Below are 19931 nucleotides of genomic sequence, written 5' to 3'. Positions count from 1 at the left end.
TCTACCTTCTCATTGGTAAAATTCTTAATGGTTCCATTAAGAGGTAGCCTTTTAATGACCATTCAGAGGCTACCAAACAGCCCCCTACAAGAACAGCTAGCCCCCACCCCATCCACCCATAGTATATACCTCCTCTTGCTGATGTAAGTGTGAAATATATATGCACATATGACCCTTATTTATGTAAACTCAAGCCATATCCTACATACATTCTCAAAATCTATACATACAACTTGTGTGTTCTTTATGTTAAATATATATAGCCATAATTCAACAAACTAATCAAAGATACCCTCCTCTATATAATCTTGAGTGTACGTCCATCTAGTGGTTGATGTGTATGAAAGTTTTCAACTTCAATTCAATGGCTCCAATGGCAAAGAAGGTTTCATTCAAAGGCTTGTTCATCATTATATCATCCACCTTGATCATTTTAAAAATGATATTTTATATAACATCTACTTCTTTAACCTCAAAACTGATGATGCATGACCATGATGATCATCACTTTGATTTGAAACAAAGACTTGAGCAACCTTCTGACATCTTTAACTCTCACATCGAGCAGACGCCTAGAAACGGCAGCAACGGCGGTGATGGAAGCGTGCCGGAGGTACATGAGGATGAGGGTAGTCAGCTATCAGATGGAGGTTCTACGCCCTCAAAAGGTAATAGTACGTCGATTAGGACATATGTGGAGATATATATTATGCCTTAATTTTGCCGGTTGTTTTTGTATTTTGTTTAGTCAATTACGTTTGTGTTTTAAAAGTAATATATTTAGAAAATATGCAATTTTAAATTGTGTTCTAGATCAGATAAGCATGTTGCATGCCCTTAATTCTTGATAAATCTAATTAAGAAAAAAATACACCCAAAAAAATACACCCTAAAAAATACACTCTTCTTTCATTATATGTAGCTACAAAGCAATTTTAGAGAATTCTGAATTTCTCAAAAGATAACTAAAATAAATCCATTTTGAAAATAAAATTTATGACTTCGTTTTAAAACACTCTTCTTTCATACGGGGAGGGGGTGGTATCACTCATCACTCACAACATCCAATCAAGTTCTGCCATGTCATCAATCATTATTCAATCACTCACAACTTTTTTTAGTGGCAATGCCCATCACTCACAACACCCAACAATAAACCCTTACACCCTCTCACATCCTTTCCTCCATCACGCGTTGAATATGTTGGTGGCGGTGGTATGTTCCAAACTTCCACGTGTGGTTTTGTTCCATCACGTACCCACCCCCACTGCCCTACTGTGTAGTTACAAAGATTTTGAAAATAACGTGTTTCGCCAATTGTTTTTCTTTATTTTGTTTAGCCAACTACGTTAGTGTTTTACAAGTATTATCCAGAAATTTTTTAATTTTAAATAGTGTTCTAAATCTGAAAAGCATATTGAGTTCCCTTAATTCTTGATAATATATGATGAATCTAACTAAAAACCCTTCTTTCATTTTGCGTAGTTACAAAGCAATTTTGAAGAATTCTATTTGCTCAAGATAAATTAAGTTCGTTTGGTTCATAGAAACTAGGGGTAACAAGCCTAGAGGCTTGAGAGCTACTCGTTATCGGCTCAGTTAAATGCTCGAACGAATCGAGCCTTAACGAGGCCGGACTCGAGCTCGTTTAGTTACCGAGCCCAAGCTCGAGCCTGAAATACAAAGCTCGTCGAGGCTTGCGAGCCTAAATTTCCAAACAAAATTTTAGTTTATATGTGTGTGTGTTATAATAGTAATGATAATAACATTGACGTGCAGAACTTTTTCTCGTTTAAGCGATATTAAAGCGAGCTCGAGGCAAACTTTTAGTCCGTTTGAAGTTGTTCTCAAAATAATCAAGTATGAACTTTAAATTTGAATTTATTCCAATCAGTTCCCTCATTCAAGGAAAAGTTACCTTCATTCGTATGTATCATATGTATCGTTTGATGGAATTTCAAACTTTCCATCGGAATTCATATAGATTATCAAAAGCCTCTCATATTAAATCTTCCAGTAGAATTGTTTTCCATTTTTAAAGACAATTTTGTTTATTTGTTTGTTTTTTTTTTTTTGTACGTTTTAATTTCTTTAATATATTTACCATCAAACATATTTATAATTTTGGATGAAATTAATTTCAATTCCATCAAATTTCAATTTCTTTGATACATTTTAAATTCGTTCAAAAAATTCCATAAACCAAACAACCCTAAAATAAAATCCATTTTGAAAATCAAAAGTAATATCTTTAAATTAAAAATGTACATGGCATTATATAGTCTTGTTTATAATAATCCAAACCTTGTGTTGAAGACTTACTTAATGCAATACTTGATTTCTACTTTATGTCATTTACAACCAATTTAATTAAAAGACTTCATTTCTACTCAAGTTCATGTCATGTGTAGTCTCTGTCCATTATAATCAGCCTCCTCTAACCACATGCTTTTAGTGTGAAATTACCTTTTTACCCTTGTTAGCATCCTCATTTTGACACCTTTCGAGTCTTTGACAACTACTTAGGATTGAAAAGTCTATAAGATGGGCTCAAATTCGTTTAACTGTTTCTAACTTTAAGATCATCTTACTACTTTGGTCATTTCAGTAGAGGCTTTGAATGTCAAAGAAGTATACCATGACAAGGACATGTTTTTGGAGAACTACAAAGAAATGAACAAAACCATGAAAATCTACATTTACCCACACACAAAAACCGATCCATTTGCCAATGTTTTCTTCCCCAACAACGATGGTTTGCCAGGGGGCAACTATGCAAGTGAAAGTTACTTCAAAATCGCACTCTCTTTGAGCCATTTCGTTACACAAGATCCATCTGAAGCTGACCTATTTTTCTTGCCATTTTCAATTGCATGTATGAGACATGATAAAAGAATTGGAGTCGATGGGATCAAAGACTTCATCAAAGACTATCTCTTTAGCATCAGTCGTAAATATCCGTTTTGGAACCGGACAGGTGGCGCTGATCATTTCTATGCTTGCGAGCCCCCCATGCTCAGGATTTCCTGTCTGTTGTTCCCATCGAAGGTTTAGGGCAATGTATGTCGGCTGTGGAATACCAGGCTATCCTCAAGTACCGTTTAATGATACCCCTTTTCCCGGATGATGACCCGTGTCCTGTATGTCGGAAGTGTTGCTTGGATTCTTTTGGGGAGCATGCAGTACATTGCAAAGAATTACCGGGCTTTAAGTATCGACATGATTTAGTTCGAGATGTGCTGTATGATGTCCTTAAGCGAGCAGGGATCTCGGCAAAAAAGGAAGCTCCGGTGAACTTCTTGACTGATCCATTAGAAGGGAGATCTACACTACGGCCCGCTGACATTCTTGTTTTTGGATGGGAAGGAGGGAAACACGCGTGTGTCGATTTGACAGGTGTGTCCCCCCTCGTTGGGCTAAGGGACCACGGGTTTGTGGCGGGACATGCGATAACCAAGGCAGAGGCGGGCAAAGTAGCTAAACACGAAAAAGCTTGCATCGAGAATCAGCACGTGTTCGTCCCGTTCGCTTTCGATACATTCGGCGCTCTCGCCCCTGACGCGGTGCGGTTCCTAAAGCGGGTTCAACAGGTGGTAAGCAGTAACACCGCACATGTTAAGGGGCAGAATTTTGTGTTTAGCAGGGTAGGGTTTGCTATTCAGAAAGGGGTAGCGGCGCAGCTTGTTGCTCGTCTACCTACCATTAGTTTGTAATCGTATTGGATATTCATCGGAGAAAAGGTAAAAAATTGTTCAAATAGTTTAAAATTAAACCCAAAAAAAAAAAAAAATTGATCAAAAAAAAAAAAAAATTGGGAGGATTGCAATGGAGAAAGTACCCGAAGTCAGTATCAATGCAATTCAAGTTGTTTGCTCTTCAAGTTATTTCTTGAAGGGGTACACTGCACATAAAGATGCATCAATACCACAAATATGGCCAAGATTGGGGGTTCGCCCTACACGTCAACCGTCCAAAAGGTGTTTTACACTTCTATATTTTTAGAGATGTTTTGTTCTTTGTTTTGAAATTGATTATCTTAATTATAATAATAGGTTTTATTGTTTGGATACAAAAATTCTTGCTTCTAGTTATTGCTTATTAGGGGTCAAATTGTCAGTTTTGAGCTACATATGATGTGATATCGGACCACAAAGAATGTCCTGTCTTATATATCACTAACACATTTTGATCGCAATGACTGTCAATCGATGAGAGAAGAATGTTGGCCCTAAGAATTGTTAACCCAAGTTTTAAATGTTTGGTTTAAATTATATATTTTATAAGTTTAGAGTTACATAAATGTATATTCTAAAATTAGATAGGTTAATTAGGTAATTAGCCTTGTTTAATCAAGGGGACACATCATATTAGATTAGGGTTGTGTTGCTTTGAAGCATCACGTCATTTCTATTTGGAAAATATATATAGCCGATGAAGCATCTTTAAACTATGTTGCTTCAAGTCATTCAATGTTAAATTGATTATATGATTGTTATGTTTCTTGATTTTGGTATCCCACAAAGAACACGTAAGTGCACTCGATGGGAGTAATCTATAGATGGGCGACTTCCTAGAAAGTTTTCAATTGGGCAACCAAAAACAATTTCGTAAGCTCCTAGTTGTCAAAGTGAACAATATTGATTAGTATGAGTGACCGGATGTTACATATAAACTATAGTTACCTCTTTATAAGTTTTCTTAATCGAGGGTTGATTTTAAATATTATTTTAAAAACAAATTTATAAAATTGCACCTTTATTAGTAAATATATTATTTAATTGTTACAATTTCATATAGTAGTAGAAGTACACATTGAAACAATATTTTCTATAGCTTATTTTATATAGTTGATTATTTAAATATGATTAATAATTTCACCCAAATGCTGCAGGAAAATGCTTGCATTTTATGCAGGAGCAATGAACTCAAGGGTGCACGAATCCTTGGTTCGAACATGGATTAATGATACAGATATTGTTGTCCACCAAAATCATCTTAAAACCCCTTACTCGGAGTCGCTTCTTGGAAGCAAGTTTTGCATCCATGCAAAAGGGTTTGAAGTGAACACAGCTCGTATAGGTGATGCAATATACTATGGCTGTGTCCCAGTTGTTTTAGCTGACCATTATGATCTACCATTTGCGGATATCTTAAACTGGAGTAAGTTTTCGGTTGTTGTTTCAACACAAGATATTGCATTCTTGAAGAGGATACTACAAAAGATTGTTGATTTTGATGAGTACATAAAGCTACAAAAGAATGTGTTGATGGCGCAAACGCATTTTGAATGGCATCAAAAGCCAATAGATTTTGACACGTTTTATATGGTTATGTATGAGTTATGGGCCAGAAGAAGTTCTGTGAGGGTTCATTTGTTCAACTAGTGATTACTTCTTAGACCTTAATTGAATTTTCATTGCAAATAAATTAGCTTTAACTGCCTCATTTTGTTAGACACTCAATTGTCATTACTATCTATTTGATGTTCGGTTTAACTTATTGGCGCGGAGCGGCACATGCTCCTCATATTATATATTGCCATATTGGTGATTGTTTAAACACTTAATGAAGGAAAGAGAATACACATGTTAACCAAACCTATTAGCAAAATAGGGATCGACAAATCCACAAGGAACTAACCAGAAATTACCATGTAAGCGAAACCAGCTAAGGGGGCTTGATTTTAGCCGGAAACAAAAACAATTAAAAGTATAACGAGTCCACAAAATAACCCATCAAATGATTACACATCACACATGTAAAGTATCACCTCCACCTTAACCTTAACCAACACATAACAAGAGGGGGAGGGGGTGTTTGTAACACTTTAGAGAATCCATAATAATAGGTTCAAAACAACCAAAAAACTTGCTTAGTCAGACGCCAAATCAGAAAAACATCAATTCTTTAAAAACTCCAAAGACTCACCCAATCCGAAAAACATTTAAAAACATCGTTAGTTTATCACATCATCTCCTTTTACATTCGTTTTTAATTAATACCTTTTTCATTTTAGTTATCCATATAAAAATATTTGGAACTTATAAAACTATAGTTTGTTATTTAAAAAAATATTTAAATCTTTATAAATTAAAAGTTACAAATTATAGTATAAAATATTGATTATTGAATTTTTAAGTTTAAAATGTAATTTAAAAAATATTTAGTTTGTAATATTATAAAAGTTTATAAATTTATAAACCGAATTATTTTTGGTGACGTTGTGTGTGTGTATAAAGAGAGGGGACAGGGAGGGGGAGGGAAAAGGAGAGAGACTAGATATTGTTTTTTATACCATTACCCAACCCCTATGGACACCCACCTGCTATCAATTTGTCTTTTATTTTTCTTGCACAAAAATGATTCTTTAAAGATGAGGGTAAAGAATAGGCCTCCGGTAGTAAAAAACAAACTTCCTGGTCCACGTCAACCCTAGAAACGAGTGAAAAAATCCTTACTGGGGCTGCTCTTAGGCACCCACATCGTTATGTTCTACATAGAAGATAACATGCCTTATGGAATGCCCGCCTTAAATATCACCAACGCATTTTCGGTGCATTAAATGTGGTTGAGAGGAGAACTCTGCAATTATACGTGCTCGTGTAGCAGTAGTACCAAGATGAGTGAACTACTGGGAAGTCTCCTCTAGGGCAACCGTAAAACAAAGAGCATGCGACTACTAGGAAGTCCCCACTAGGGTGTTGAAACTCAAAAGGGCAAGCAATCGATTATAAGCAAAATTTAACACAAAATCACCGAATCTTGATTACATATGTTCACCATCATTATTTACATACAAAGACCCATATGTATTATACCTACGAACCAGTTTGTTCCTAATTAACATGACATTTTAGAAACAATGATTATACCTTAATTTACGTAATAACATGTGACCCCTCCTAATTACAATAATACAGACACTATGACATACTGATGACGGTTGTAAAAGTCATGCAAAAATCTAATTAAACTAACTAGATAGCGTAAGTAAGGTATTGCGAGGAATTTGTGGTTAGTGTAGAAAACTTTAACTAAAAGCTTAATTATCTAATTTGGGGAGCTTGATTAATGGATTTCAAAAACACGAAACATTAATTAAAAAAGTTGTGATCAAGATGAGAAAAAGCAACCCCTACCCGGAATCCTGATTGCTCGTTTTAACCCAAGAACCCGTTTACAGATTCATAATACCACATAGACATGGCCTTGGGATTAATGAATTTGATTAATTATTAGGGATAGTTTTTAAGACTCACCATGCAACCTAATAACCCGTTTGATTTATATCAATTACCACCAATCTACCAACCCGCTAGCAATGCAAGGAAATTACCAATACGCTTGACAAACGACAAACAATCCAAATATAATAAACGATGCACAAATTCAACACAAGTGGTCAAGATTTATCGTTTAAAAAGGAATCCGAAAACAAAGTTTTAATGTAAAATGAAACAATCTCTCATCCGAGTGGAAGTTACAAGCGTTTAGCCGCGCATGGAAGTCATCATAAGTTCAGTTGTCATCAAGAATTGATCGAACGTGAAAGAATAGCTTGAAAGATGGAAGAATACTGCCCAAATCGCCTAAAATCGCCTCTGAATTCGTCTCTGGCGGCTGGGAATGGAATTCGATCCTCAAAACATGAATTAGGTCGATATTTATAATTTCCCGTAAACGACCTCTCCTGCACGTCGCGGGAGAGTCTTTGTCTTCTCTCGCGTGGCGCCTGGACCATCTATCCAGGCCCGTTGACTAACATCCTTAGTGCGTCGTGAGACAGGTGAAGGTATCCCGCATGGCGCAGGGGCTTCTCTGTTTGACTTTTGCTGCCACAGTTCCCGTACTGACCCATATATCCCGTTTTCCTGCTCGTATATTCATTTTACCATATTTTGCACCTGTTTAACCTGAAAAACCCTATATATGATAAGCGTGTGTACCATTACGAATAAATAACATTAACATACTTAAAACCGACCCGAAGTACACAAAATACAACGTGTTTTCACACGCTCATCACATACTTTAAAGTAATGACACTTAGACCCCTAAGTTTAGACTAAAATGTCAACATAAGGTAATCGTAAAACAAAGAGCACGTGATTCAGAAGATAGTTAAAAGGAACAACTTAATTATTAAAATTTAGTGAAAGCTATTATGATGTAATGATTTATTTAATTCAGTTAAAAATGGCTCATTCTATTCCCACCCCCCCTATTTACTAATTACACCATCTCTATCAAAAACATCACATCCATCAATCATTTGGTTTTTGTTTTTAGCCTGTTTTGTCTTTTTGTTGTCTTTTTTTATTCATTTATTTAATTATTAGTTATTTAGTATTTGTTTATTATTTAATTAGTTATTATTATTATTATTATATTTATTATTATTATTAGTAGTAATGATATAGTATTTATTATTAGTTTTTATTGTTATAATTTATCAAATTGTATTTATAGCTGTAACAAAAGCTATATAAAAATAAGTACTTTTTTACAAAATTATTATCATTTAATAATTTACATACCGAGGTTTAATCTATACTCCCCCCAAATGTAGCAGGTTGTGCTATCCAAGACTTATACATATTTTGACGTGATTCAAATATATTCTCCCAGCCAGCTGCATCATTTTCTCTCATTAATTTCCATAGGTTGTTTGTGCTGGCAATTTGATACTCTCCTTGCAATTCTACCATTATAAAATGGTTACCATTCACGTGTGCATTTGTAATTATTTTTTTTTTCTGGGAACTCGTGCCAAAGCGAAAAACAAGTAGAACTGTTTCTTTTTTCTTGAGATAAAAAATGAACGATCACATTAAACTTGTTCGCAATCAAGAATCCTGCCTCTGGCATAATCATCCAGTGTTTTTCAGGTGCAAACCCCGATCCTGACCAAGCCAAGGACGTGAACACATCTTTGAATGAGCCTAAGAAAGCCTTAGTGTACTTATTTCTAAACTCGAGTAGCTCTTCCATCAGTGATCTCCGGATAAATAACCATTCATCTTCACCGTACCCGAGAGCAGAAGCTGTCGCCCGAAACCCCCAATTTCCATCACCTAACACGTTATGTATGCGTGTAACATACGCATGAAAGATTTTTGGAATTAGATGAATATAGTTGTGTATCACCTGTGATGCTTGATCTTGGTTCAACCCCATGAAGTCATAGCCTGGCGCACTTGTAGAGTTGGCGAAAGAACTTTGTCCGACAATATCTTGGTTCAACCCCATGAAATCATATCCCGATGTGTTTAAAAGGTTGGTAAAAAAACCTTGTCCGTCTGTATCTTGTGTCATGAACGGACTTGGTTCACCAGGATCGTCCTTGAATGGTTTTTTTCCGTAAATATCTTGATTTATGAACGGACTTGTTTCACCAGGCACTTGATAGTTCACGTCTGGACTGATGTAACCAACATAATCATCAGTCTCTAGATACCCGAATGATATACTTGGATTGGTTAATTCTTTTAACTTTTGTAGTAAACTTTTCTTTCCAGGCATGGATCGATTATCGAAGGCTTGTTTAAAACTTTCCAACTCGACGTCACAAGTAATATCCTCACAATATACTGGTAACTCGAGTTTCATCCAAAATTCATCGACCGAATCTAAAGGAATAGATTGACCTGCATTAAAACATAAGTTGTCAGCTTTTAAATATTACCAAGCACATCGACCGAATCTTAGTTTAATACACTGACCTGCTTTCTTATACTTTGAGATTTCACAAGCACATGGTAATCCATAACACTTACGAACTTGACAACGACAATGTGAACGCTTTAAATGACGCTCTGCTATTATTATACCAAGTGCTTCATGAGAAACAGAGCCATGTAATAGCTTCAACATTGGTAGGTTGTGTTTATGCATTAGAACAGTTCTACTTTTTTCGAAGCTATCTTTAACAATTGTATATTGCGAGTTCACTACTTCATCAATGTGACGAACAATCTTATCTAAGGTACAATTTGCTGAATTCAAGAATTTTTTTAGCTTGGCATGTTGGCTTTCAGCTTTGTTAGTTGTCTGATTTCCGAAATGTAAGCATTCGTTAGTCCATACGGACACAAACATTTCTTTATACTTGTTTAACCAAGTACTATTCAAGTAATCCAAAACATCTGCAAAGATAATAATGATGATAACGATGGTAACAATAATACTAACAGAATTATAGTAATAATACATACCTTGATGATGGATTAACATTGATTGAAGTTGCTTGTAATTTTGGAGGAATGATGTCCACGTTTGAGATTCAACGAGTGCATTCCACATTATATTGAAGATTTTCCAATCATGATCCATGGTGAAAAATGATTTGCAGTTTCTAAATATACTTTGAGAAACGTGCCACCTACAAAGTAATCGGGTAGCATTCGGAAAAACTTTCTGGCATGCATTCGGAAAAACGGGCAATTTATCTTTCTAGTGCCGGTCTCTCTACTTGAATCTTTATCTGATTTATACACACCACCACGATCACACATAAGTAAACTTTAGACACGTAGCCATTTTTAGCTTTCGATCTTTTAGTCACAATAGCGTAACCAAGACTACGTCCGGTGTTTCTAACCCATTCCATCAACTCTTCACGAGACTTGAACACCTAAAAGTGAACTAATATTAGTTACAAAATATTAGGCGAACAAGCTTGAGTAGTTACAAAATATATATTATCCAAACAAACTCATTTAAACTAAAACAAGACCCTTAACCTAGCTAGATTATATAACTAAGTTGAAACTTGAAACATGGGAATTAAAAACTATACCTGATCTGTTGAAAATCCAGACATCTCTTTAAGTGTAGAGAGCGAAGGCTACTACCGAAGCTCCTCTTTTAAAGGGTCATAAAGCTTAAAGAAAAGTAGGATCTCCTCCTTAGTTTTCAGAGGTGGGGGAACTGACTGTGAATACTACATCAAAAAAGAAGTAAGTGAAACTAATAGCATAATTTTTTTATATAACAATGTAATAAAGAGTTAAAGCTGTACGACTATACATGAATGCATATCAATAATTTGAGGCACCAATAATATGAGGCACCAATAATATGATCATTTTACACGTTTTTTTTTCAATTTTAATAATAATAATAATAATAATAACAACTCATTACTAATAGTAAATAATAATAATAATAACAAAAAGACACTAAAATATAATAAAAAGACAACAAAAAGACAAAAAAGACTAAAAACAAAAAGCAAAGAATTGATGGATGGATTGATGGATGTGATGTTTTTATAGGGGGTGTAATTAGTAAATAGGGGGATGTGTATAGTATCACCCTTAAAAATTATTAAGCAATTCTATCTCTAGAACACAATCCAAGATATCAAAGTAGAACTCCAATTGTAAAACCACAATTATGCCAAGTGTGCTCTTTTTTTAGTTTTCCCATGTTCCAAAGCCAATAATGATTGTCCTGAATCATCAAAGTGGAGTGTTCCTATGATTCACCACTTGCTACTACATTTGAACAAAACACTACACCTACACAACCTAACACTCCTCCCACGCCATCACCATAACACTCCTCCCACATCACCAAACACTTCTCAATCTCCCACAAACATTACTCACTCCTCCTCCACCAACTCCCAATCTATGCCAAAATTCAAAATCCTTATAGTCCATGTGTAAATCATGTCACCACTCCTTCACAAATAATTGTCGGACCCACTACCTTTACCATTGCAAATTAACATCCGAAGTGGCGTCAAGCCATGGGCGGAAAATTTTCAACGCTTGGTAAAAATGACACATGGACACTTCTCACAACTTTCCCTAATGCTAATATTATTGATTGTAAGTTGGTTTACAAAAGAAAAGTGTTACATACTTAGCCCATATTTACACAATACTACCTATAACATTAACTAATATTATTGTGTCTAATTAATGCTAATATTAGTATACAACATGGTAATCAAGATTAACAGAACTAATATGAGCCAACAATTATAAAGTAACATGTTTTACCTAGATGCTTACTGTTCATTTTACACGCATCAACCACCGAACCTCGTTGCTACTCTTAACAAATTTCCAAAACAAGATCCTCGAGACCTTATGATGCGTTCCATCCTCCCAAACAAAGTTGTATGATCCAGTGGGGATTATTGGTTAGAAACAATTATGAAAGGCAATAATAGGTATTGTCAAAGGGTGTTTGGTGGTGCTCTTAGATGCTTAGCTCTCTTCAGTGCTTGATAGTCTTTTGAATCATGTGAATTACTTTCAGATTAAACTAATTTTGGTGGTACTTTAAAATCTTTAATCATATAAAACAAAAGTTCACAAGAATGAGTATATCTATTTATATGGGGTTGAACCATTACAACGTTTCAGTTGGTGGTTATATGACGACTAAGAGCATAACTATAGGTAGTTACACGAGTAACCGCTCTCTTGGTACCAAAGTTCAAAGCAACTACTGAGGTTCAAAGTCTCAATCGAAGTACAAGATTGCCACTGAAGTACAAGGTCACTATTAAAGTAGCAACACCACTGCAAACCTTTTTTTTTTTCACGCTATGTTTCTTTGGTAGATGCCTATTTGATGCATTTCCAATGAAACAACTTTAATTTAACAAATAATTTTTCCATTACCAGATGATGCTCCATGACCCCACTTGGGGCGTTACCCCCGAACCCCCACCAAAGGGGAGCAACCACCTTGGAACCCCTGCCAAGGGGGACACTACCCCCTTGAACCCCAGGGTTCCTTAATTCCCAAAATTATAATAGTTTCGGACAATTGTGTACTCCATACCTCCTTACTTGCACCCATGTATATTGCAACTCCCATTTGGTCTTTAAGTAAATCCAAATTACCTAAAATAGCTTGATGACACTAACATTACCAAGAATTGGTGCCATAATAACTAACTTGTTCTCAGGATTGCATGTTGTGGTTTCATTACCCCTGATCTATTTGGGGTGATTTGTGAAAAGTGGGTGATATGTGAAAGATTACACTGTCACCTTTTTTTACACTAGTGTTAAAAAGAAGAGAACTATATGGCAATGATTCGATTGGCCTTTGAATATACCTTTTGGATTGTGGATGATCAATGATGTTATAATTTGAATCTAGTTAATGTATCTATTAAAAAACTTGGAAAGCTTCTCAACTAAGGAGCCATGGAAAGATATTGATTCAATTGCTTTATTCATATAACATTAATAAAAATCACTCACAAGTCAACACACTCATCAGCTTCACAAATTCTTCGCAGGCTTGGTAGTGAGCCCAAACCCAAATGGGTACAACGGGTCATAATGCTGGTCCCCAACGTTCATTGGGAGCTGATCAACAGACTTGAACCAAGTATGTGCAAGCTTGCCTGTAAAACCATAGTCACCAAACAGAACATCTGTAACACCTTGACCCTCGGTTCCTGGAAGCCAAGCGGCCACAAGAGCGTCTATGGTATTAACATATGGCTGCATGACCACAGGCCGGCCACTGATCAACACCACCACACATTTCACAGAACCGCAAACATTCTTGATGGTGCTTGGTCCAGGCTCTGGGATTGTTAGATTCAGGCTGTCTCCAAATGTCTCAGCATATGGGTGCTCTCCCACAACCACAATCGCATAGTCGAATTTGGCAGACTTGACAAAATTCTCACTGGGGTTCTCATTGTAGACCACTTGAGTTTTCGGGTCAACGGCCTTTTTCACAGCAGATAAGATTGTGGTTCCTGCAAGATCAAAGGGTTTAGTTCAAGATCATATGATGATCAAAGGGTTTTGTTCTATTTTTTTTTTTTTTTTAAATCAGAGGGTTTATACCATCAGTAATATCTCCTGAAAGTCCTTGCCACTCAATTGTCCATCCACCGCATTGGTAACCAAGATTATCAGCATGAGCCCCTGCAACTAGTATCTTGGAGGCTTTTTTAGGAAGTGGTAACAATGGCTTCTTTGAAGATTTACCGTTTTTCAATAACACAAGTGTTTTTCTTACAGCTTCCCTAGCCAGATCTCTGTGCTCCTGTTGACATTCGAGTTCACAAATCAGATAAAGATAATATATTAAAAAGAAAGTTAAAGTCAGACAGTTTACCTGGCTTCCGAGGTACTTAGTCATGCTGTAATCAGCCAACGGGTTTTCAAACAGACCCATGGTGAACTTGACCCTTAGAATCCTCTTAACCGCATCATCTACACGGCTCATGGATATGAACTTGTTCTTGACTAGGTAAGTTAGTCCATCGATGAACTCGGTGTAATTGTATGGAACCATGAACTGCATACAGCCAACACTTTAGACTCTTGTATTTTATATAAAATAAAAAACAAGAGCAAAACAAACATATATACCATATCAATGCCAGTATTCATCCCAGCTATGATTGAATATGTATAGTTCGCATGTTCGGGAGTAGTGATCCTGTCAATCCCTTGCCAGTCTGATATAACAAACCCCTGAAGTCAAAGTCAAAGTCAAACAAAAACTACATGAGTTCTTTGTAAAGTTTAACTGTTTAAGAAATAACTCAATGCAAGTAGATAAGCGGATTTCTACCCTGAAATTGAGCTTGTTTTTGAGGAAATCAGTGACAAGATAGCGGTTGGCGTGCATTTTCACGCCATTCCAACTGGAATACGAGGTCATAATCGTAGCAACGCCCTTGATGACAGCATCATAGTATGCTGGCATGTGTATGCTGAATAACCCTTTGGCGTCGATGATCGTATTGCCCTCGTTTATGCCCAAGTGGGTCCCCCCATCTCCCAGATAATGCTTAGCACATGCTGCAATCTTATCTCTGTTCAGAAATGGAATCAGCACATATTATGCCCAAATAAAGAATTGATGTGTTCATATGCATATGCTATGTTGTATAATGTAAACCAACCCCTATTCAGTTTTGCCTGAAGATATACTTGTTTTAAACATTTAAATAATGGGGTATATTCAGTTTTATTCATTGATCAGGAACATGTAAGCATGACATCTTCTCTTTTTCTTGATTTCTTTTTAGTTTCTTTTTCCAAATCTGAGTAAGTGCAACACATGGTCCACATAATTTAAGATTAAGAGCTATACTTTTAGTAACATATAGCATGTTGTCCATGAAAGGTCATTCTTATCTATTATGCTAAGATTAAAGATCTGCATTTAAAGAGTGAGGAAGACAAGAAGATATTTTATAAAGGACCCATTGAAAAGTCTACCACTTTCCGTGATCATCATATTGATTATATGTCCATCTTTCACACTTTGTGGACCATCACGAATTATGATTTTTGTATCATATTCTATCTTGTGGATCCCATCGTCATTATTTAATTTTATCCACCAAAACGGCAAAAGGGAATTTTAAAGTGCTTAAAACAGATAAGACCTTAAGTTAATTATATCATCAGGTACTAGATAGATCTAAAAGACTCACACTTTTATAGTTATATATTCATATTAAAGAATCAAGATTTGTCAGAATATACATATTGGGTAGACAATTTGACTAAAAAGGTCAATTAACTTACTGTCCACCAACAAATGGTACACCCTTTCTTGATCCAGCAGGAATGTCTCCTTGTAAACCTGGTATAATCTCAGTCATTAACTTAACAATCTTGGGATCTTCACTATAACTCTCGAAGCAACGACCCCATCTCGGATCTCTACATACCTGTTTAGGACAAATTATAGTTATCCAAAAAGAATGCACTTTTTTATATTAGCAGTAGCTTATATTTAACTTACTGCAATACAAGGTGCAAAAGCATATTGTATGCCAGTGGCTCTAACTTCAAGTGCAGTTGCAGCTCCAATCTTCTTAACCAGAGCAGGATCCCTGTGTCAGATTTTGTCATATCAATACATGATCCAAATAATTATAGTGACTTGAGCCAGAAGTGCTCTTAATACTTGCCTGGTAACTCCAAGACCAACATTATGGGGAAAGATTGTAGCTTTGTAAACATTATTATGACCATGGACAGCATCAATCCCATAGATCAACGGTATCCCCAATCGGGTCGATAACGCACCCTTTTGGAAATCGTTGACCATGTCAACCCATGTTTCCGGGGACGCATGTTTGGCTGGAACGCTCCCTCCTCCACTCAAAACACTCCCTACAAAAAGACAACAACTTCAAGAAAGAAACAAACACAAAAAGACATAAAACAAACCATGATTTGAAAGTTAGATTGAATCTTATACCCATCATGTACTTCTTGATGACCTCATTGGATGCAACTGTTCTATCAATTTGAGTCATTTGACCAATCTTTTCCTCTAATGTCATCCTTTTCATTAAATCTTTTATCCGAATACCGATCGGTTGTTTTGGATCTTTGTATTTGAAGTACTCAGCTTCAGTCATGGAAGCCCAACAACACATTACCATAATCAACAAAAGTGAATATTTCCTCGTGTTCATGACTCCCATTGCTAATGGGAGTATGCTCTTCCTTATTGGAGTTCAAATGACAATTTTCTACAGTATAAACATAACAAATGATTAGTTAAATAAAGACAGGTATTAGGTGAAGATTTCATATTTAAAATAACTAAAATCCAAAGAACATGCAATAGTTATCTCAAGATTGGGTCCCATTATTTTACTTTCAAGAGTCAAACAAGACAGTTTTAAAATTTAAATTGAACACCAGGCTGTCTTATTATAGAGTTAAAGAATTTGAAAATGGACTAGTATAATATAACTAAGATATGGTACAGTTTGAAAACATTGAATCTGAAAAATCAAGATATGTAATCTGCATTAGTGGGTTCTCCATTGTGATCCAACAAAAATACAAATAAAATATTAGATCATTTCAAAACTTTATAAAGATTTTGAACTGATTCTAACATTTCAACATAGTAGCTATGGTGATCAAGACTCAAAGAAAACTAATGGGGTGTGATTTGTTCCTAAATGTGGATCAAGAAACAAAACAGAATTAAACACATTTTTTTGAGAACACAAACATACATAACTAGAAGCTTACTTACAGGTGAGTGAGAGAGAGAGAGAGAGAGAAAGAGAGAGTGTGTGTGACTGTTCTTGAGTCGGGTGGATATTTAAAGAAAACTCAACTCATTTAATATAGTTTTTTGCGGACTGGAAGGTGTTCTTATTGCTTTATGGGCCACTTGATTATATTCAATTTGTTGATGATTTGTTTATGTTTTTCTTTCGTTCAAATGCTTAAGATTCAAGTTAAGAACGAAAACGTGTTATTATTTTTTTACATGTTTTGTTCCTCAATAAGAAAGATATTAGAAAAACTTCTAAGGGTTGTTATAAATTATGAATATGTAATCATGGTTTTTGTCTCTACTTTTCAAAAATTATATTCTGGCTTACATGTGGTCCTTGTCATTAACTTACACTATTTTTTTTTATTAAAATCTAATAAAATGACTAAAATGCTTTTTCTATTAAAAAACAAAACAAAAGAAAAAAAATAAAACCCAATAACATCTCCCTTGCCCCTCTGGCGTGGCTATGAGCCTGGCGTGGGGCGGATTAGGGAGATGATGTGGATGGCTGGGATTGGCAAGCAAAAGTCGACCGTTTTGGGTAGCCGATGGGTAACGGCTAGTTTAAAAAAATATTTCTTGTTCAAACTTATAAATACTTATTTTTTAAAACTTTTACCACTTCTTAGGTCCACTTGGAGGATCAAGATTAAACCCACTTCCTTGTTGCCTAACACACTAACGAGTGTGGAATCCACATAAGTATGCAAACCAAAGCAAAAAGGAACAAACACAAAGTAACCAAAGATTCACTATCTTGATTAACTGAAGAGAACTAGTACAAACACATACACACAATGTTCATACAGACTCACAATGCTCTCTTACTTAAACTGTGAACTGAAGTCTGCTTATATAGCCTAACAACCGAGCAACACTACGAAGAATGTGCATGGGCCACGAAAGATATGCAGGCCCACGAAGAAGTGATCTTTCGTGGACCTTTCCAACGAAGAACTAAGGTCACGAATAAAAGGTTCTTCATGACTACCAAAATGGTGAAACATCTATCTTTCGTGAACAAGTGTCTCCCACGAAGAAGTAGGTTCTTCGTGGGTAGGCTGCAAACAGACAATAAGTTACAGAAACAGACAAACAGAACAACAAATGCATAACAACTAACAGACTGCACATATGCAGCTGTTTTACAAACATCACAAAGTAAACGTCATACTAATTCAAGATAGGAGGATATCTTGACTTGGTCGACTCGACCAAAACAATACAGACGCTTAAATAAAGACCTTACAATTACTGACACAACTAAGAACAAGCGACAGACACAAAAGTGCACCAACAAACTCCCCCTTGGTTGTTGCTTGGTCTTCGGTCTTCATCTCTAATGGTCTGCTTCGGACCACGAGCTACAAGAGTGAATTCCTCGATAGTAGCAAAAACAAGCGACATGTTGGAACAATAAGGCTTGATGAGCGTCCTTGTCTTCGTAGAAGATGTCGTGTTGAAGTAGCTTGTTGATGTCGGCAGCGGACATGTTCACGATCCACATCGGATCAAGCATGCGGAAGTTGTCTTCGTCATTCTTGAAGACGATCACTACTTCATAGGTGTCTGAGTTGTAACACCACGAAGCCATGTTTCCAAGAAAATCTTGCTTCATCGGCATGAGCGGAATTTTATCCATAACCATCACCGGCTTGTAAACAAGCTTGTAACGAGCGTGTTGGTTGCTGGATCCAATGTGTACTTGATCTGCTCGTGCATTGGAAACTATGGCTTGTACAACTCATCTTTCCAACCCTTTCGATGTTCCATCCTTAGCTTGCGAGCAAATAGCGTAGCACCTTCGTAATTTGATCGGTTGATCACATCCAACTTCGCTAAAGCTGCAACATCATAAAACGGTAAAGTTAGTATGCTAAGGAGCGTCCTGAAGTACTGGATCACGTGCTCGTGTTTCACGACCATGCAGTGTATTTCTTTCACGAACATCCAGCTAAGAATTCTTCCATGAGGTCGATCTTTCTAATATTTCATGTAATCGACTTGAGCTGGAGAAGGAGCTGGCTTTGTAGTCTTTGCCATGAATTTCTTTCTCCATTCGTCAAAAGTGCCGGTGGGGACATCCGATGTATCACGACTCTTTAACTTTCGTCGATCTCATCCACATTATCCCTTAACCAATCAGCATCAAACGGATTGAACTCCGTACCATCTTCGCGCACACACTTCGATTTTTCCGCTTCACCTTCAAACACAATCTCCTCGAGATCATCCAAGTTTGCTACCTCTGATTCACTCGGTATCTCGTCGATAGTAGCATCGTCTACTACCTTCATTTCCCTCGGAGCCAAAATCTGTTCACTTGAGAGTTCAGACACAAACTCTCCTTCTTGCATTACCCATCTAGTACCCATCTACATCACCGCTTCTCACCCTATTGTGTGTCAATATGCTCACATTCCCACAGTGGAGTTGCAATCTTCTCCAAAATAAGTTAATTAAAAGCAACAATTTTACAAGATGGAAAGATTCAAATGGACGTTCATCAAGGATTCAGTGCTGGAGTTGAAGATAACTATTTTCTTTTCTATTATAAGTTTATTTATATTTTTTTGACATTTAATAAGAAGGGTATTTTAGTCGTTTCAAATTTCATTACATATTTTTTAACTTCTATTAGCGCCATTGCACCAAGGACCATTCGTGTTATAGCTGAGCAAACAATTAGACTAAAGGTGTAACATCTAAACATTAGGGGGGGAAAATTATAATACAAACATATCACAATTACAATCCGTGTAATTAACTACGATAATTACACGGATTTCGGATCTACAGTTCTTGGATTGGGAAACCTGGTTTCGATGAAGCTGTCTTGTCGGCAGTGGAAGGCTTTTCTCCTACCGACCCCCTGACTCCAGTCTAACGTC

At 36.2% G+C, this 19931-nt stretch overlaps 3 protein-coding genes across 3 annotated transcripts; 2 read left to right on the top strand and 1 right to left on the bottom strand.

The window, feature by feature from the left end:
• Nucleotides 1–364: 364 nt before the first annotated feature.
• Nucleotides 365–3054, top strand: LOC118480262 (probable glycosyltransferase At3g07620). The gene is made up of 2 exons (XM_035975013.1): nt 365–668; nt 2609–3054. The coding sequence occupies exons 1-2, from the start codon at nt 365–367 to the stop codon at nt 3052–3054; spliced, it is 750 nt and encodes a 249-aa protein (XP_035830906.1).
• Nucleotides 3055–3792: 738 nt separating this feature from the next.
• LOC110868489 (probable glycosyltransferase At5g11130) lies at nt 3793–5425 on the top strand. The gene is made up of 2 exons (XM_022117662.2): nt 3793–3977; nt 4892–5425. The coding sequence occupies exons 1-2, from the start codon at nt 3826–3828 to the stop codon at nt 5382–5384; spliced, it is 645 nt and encodes a 214-aa protein (XP_021973354.2). The 5' UTR covers nt 3793–3825; the 3' UTR covers nt 5385–5425.
• Nucleotides 5426–13176: 7751 nt separating this feature from the next.
• On the bottom strand, nt 13177–17073 carry LOC110868490 (beta-glucosidase BoGH3B). Its single transcript, XM_022117663.2, has 10 exons — nt 17011–17073; nt 16216–16492; nt 15923–16127; nt 15754–15844; nt 15534–15679; nt 14569–14812; nt 14364–14468; nt 14107–14289; nt 13833–14034; nt 13177–13741 (listed from the first exon to the last, which is right to left on the bottom strand). Exons 2-10 carry the CDS (start codon nt 16442–16444, stop codon nt 13254–13256), a joined length of 1893 nt encoding a protein of 630 aa, XP_021973355.1. The 5' UTR covers nt 16445–16492; nt 17011–17073; the 3' UTR covers nt 13177–13253.
• Nucleotides 17074–19931: the final 2858 nt, after the last annotated feature.

This window comes from Helianthus annuus, chromosome 7 (assembly GCF_002127325.2).
Source record: "Helianthus annuus cultivar XRQ/B chromosome 7, HanXRQr2.0-SUNRISE, whole genome shotgun sequence".
Classification (NCBI taxonomy): domain Eukaryota; kingdom Viridiplantae; phylum Streptophyta; class Magnoliopsida; order Asterales; family Asteraceae; genus Helianthus; species Helianthus annuus.
This window is presented reverse-complemented; position numbering and strand designations above follow the sequence as displayed.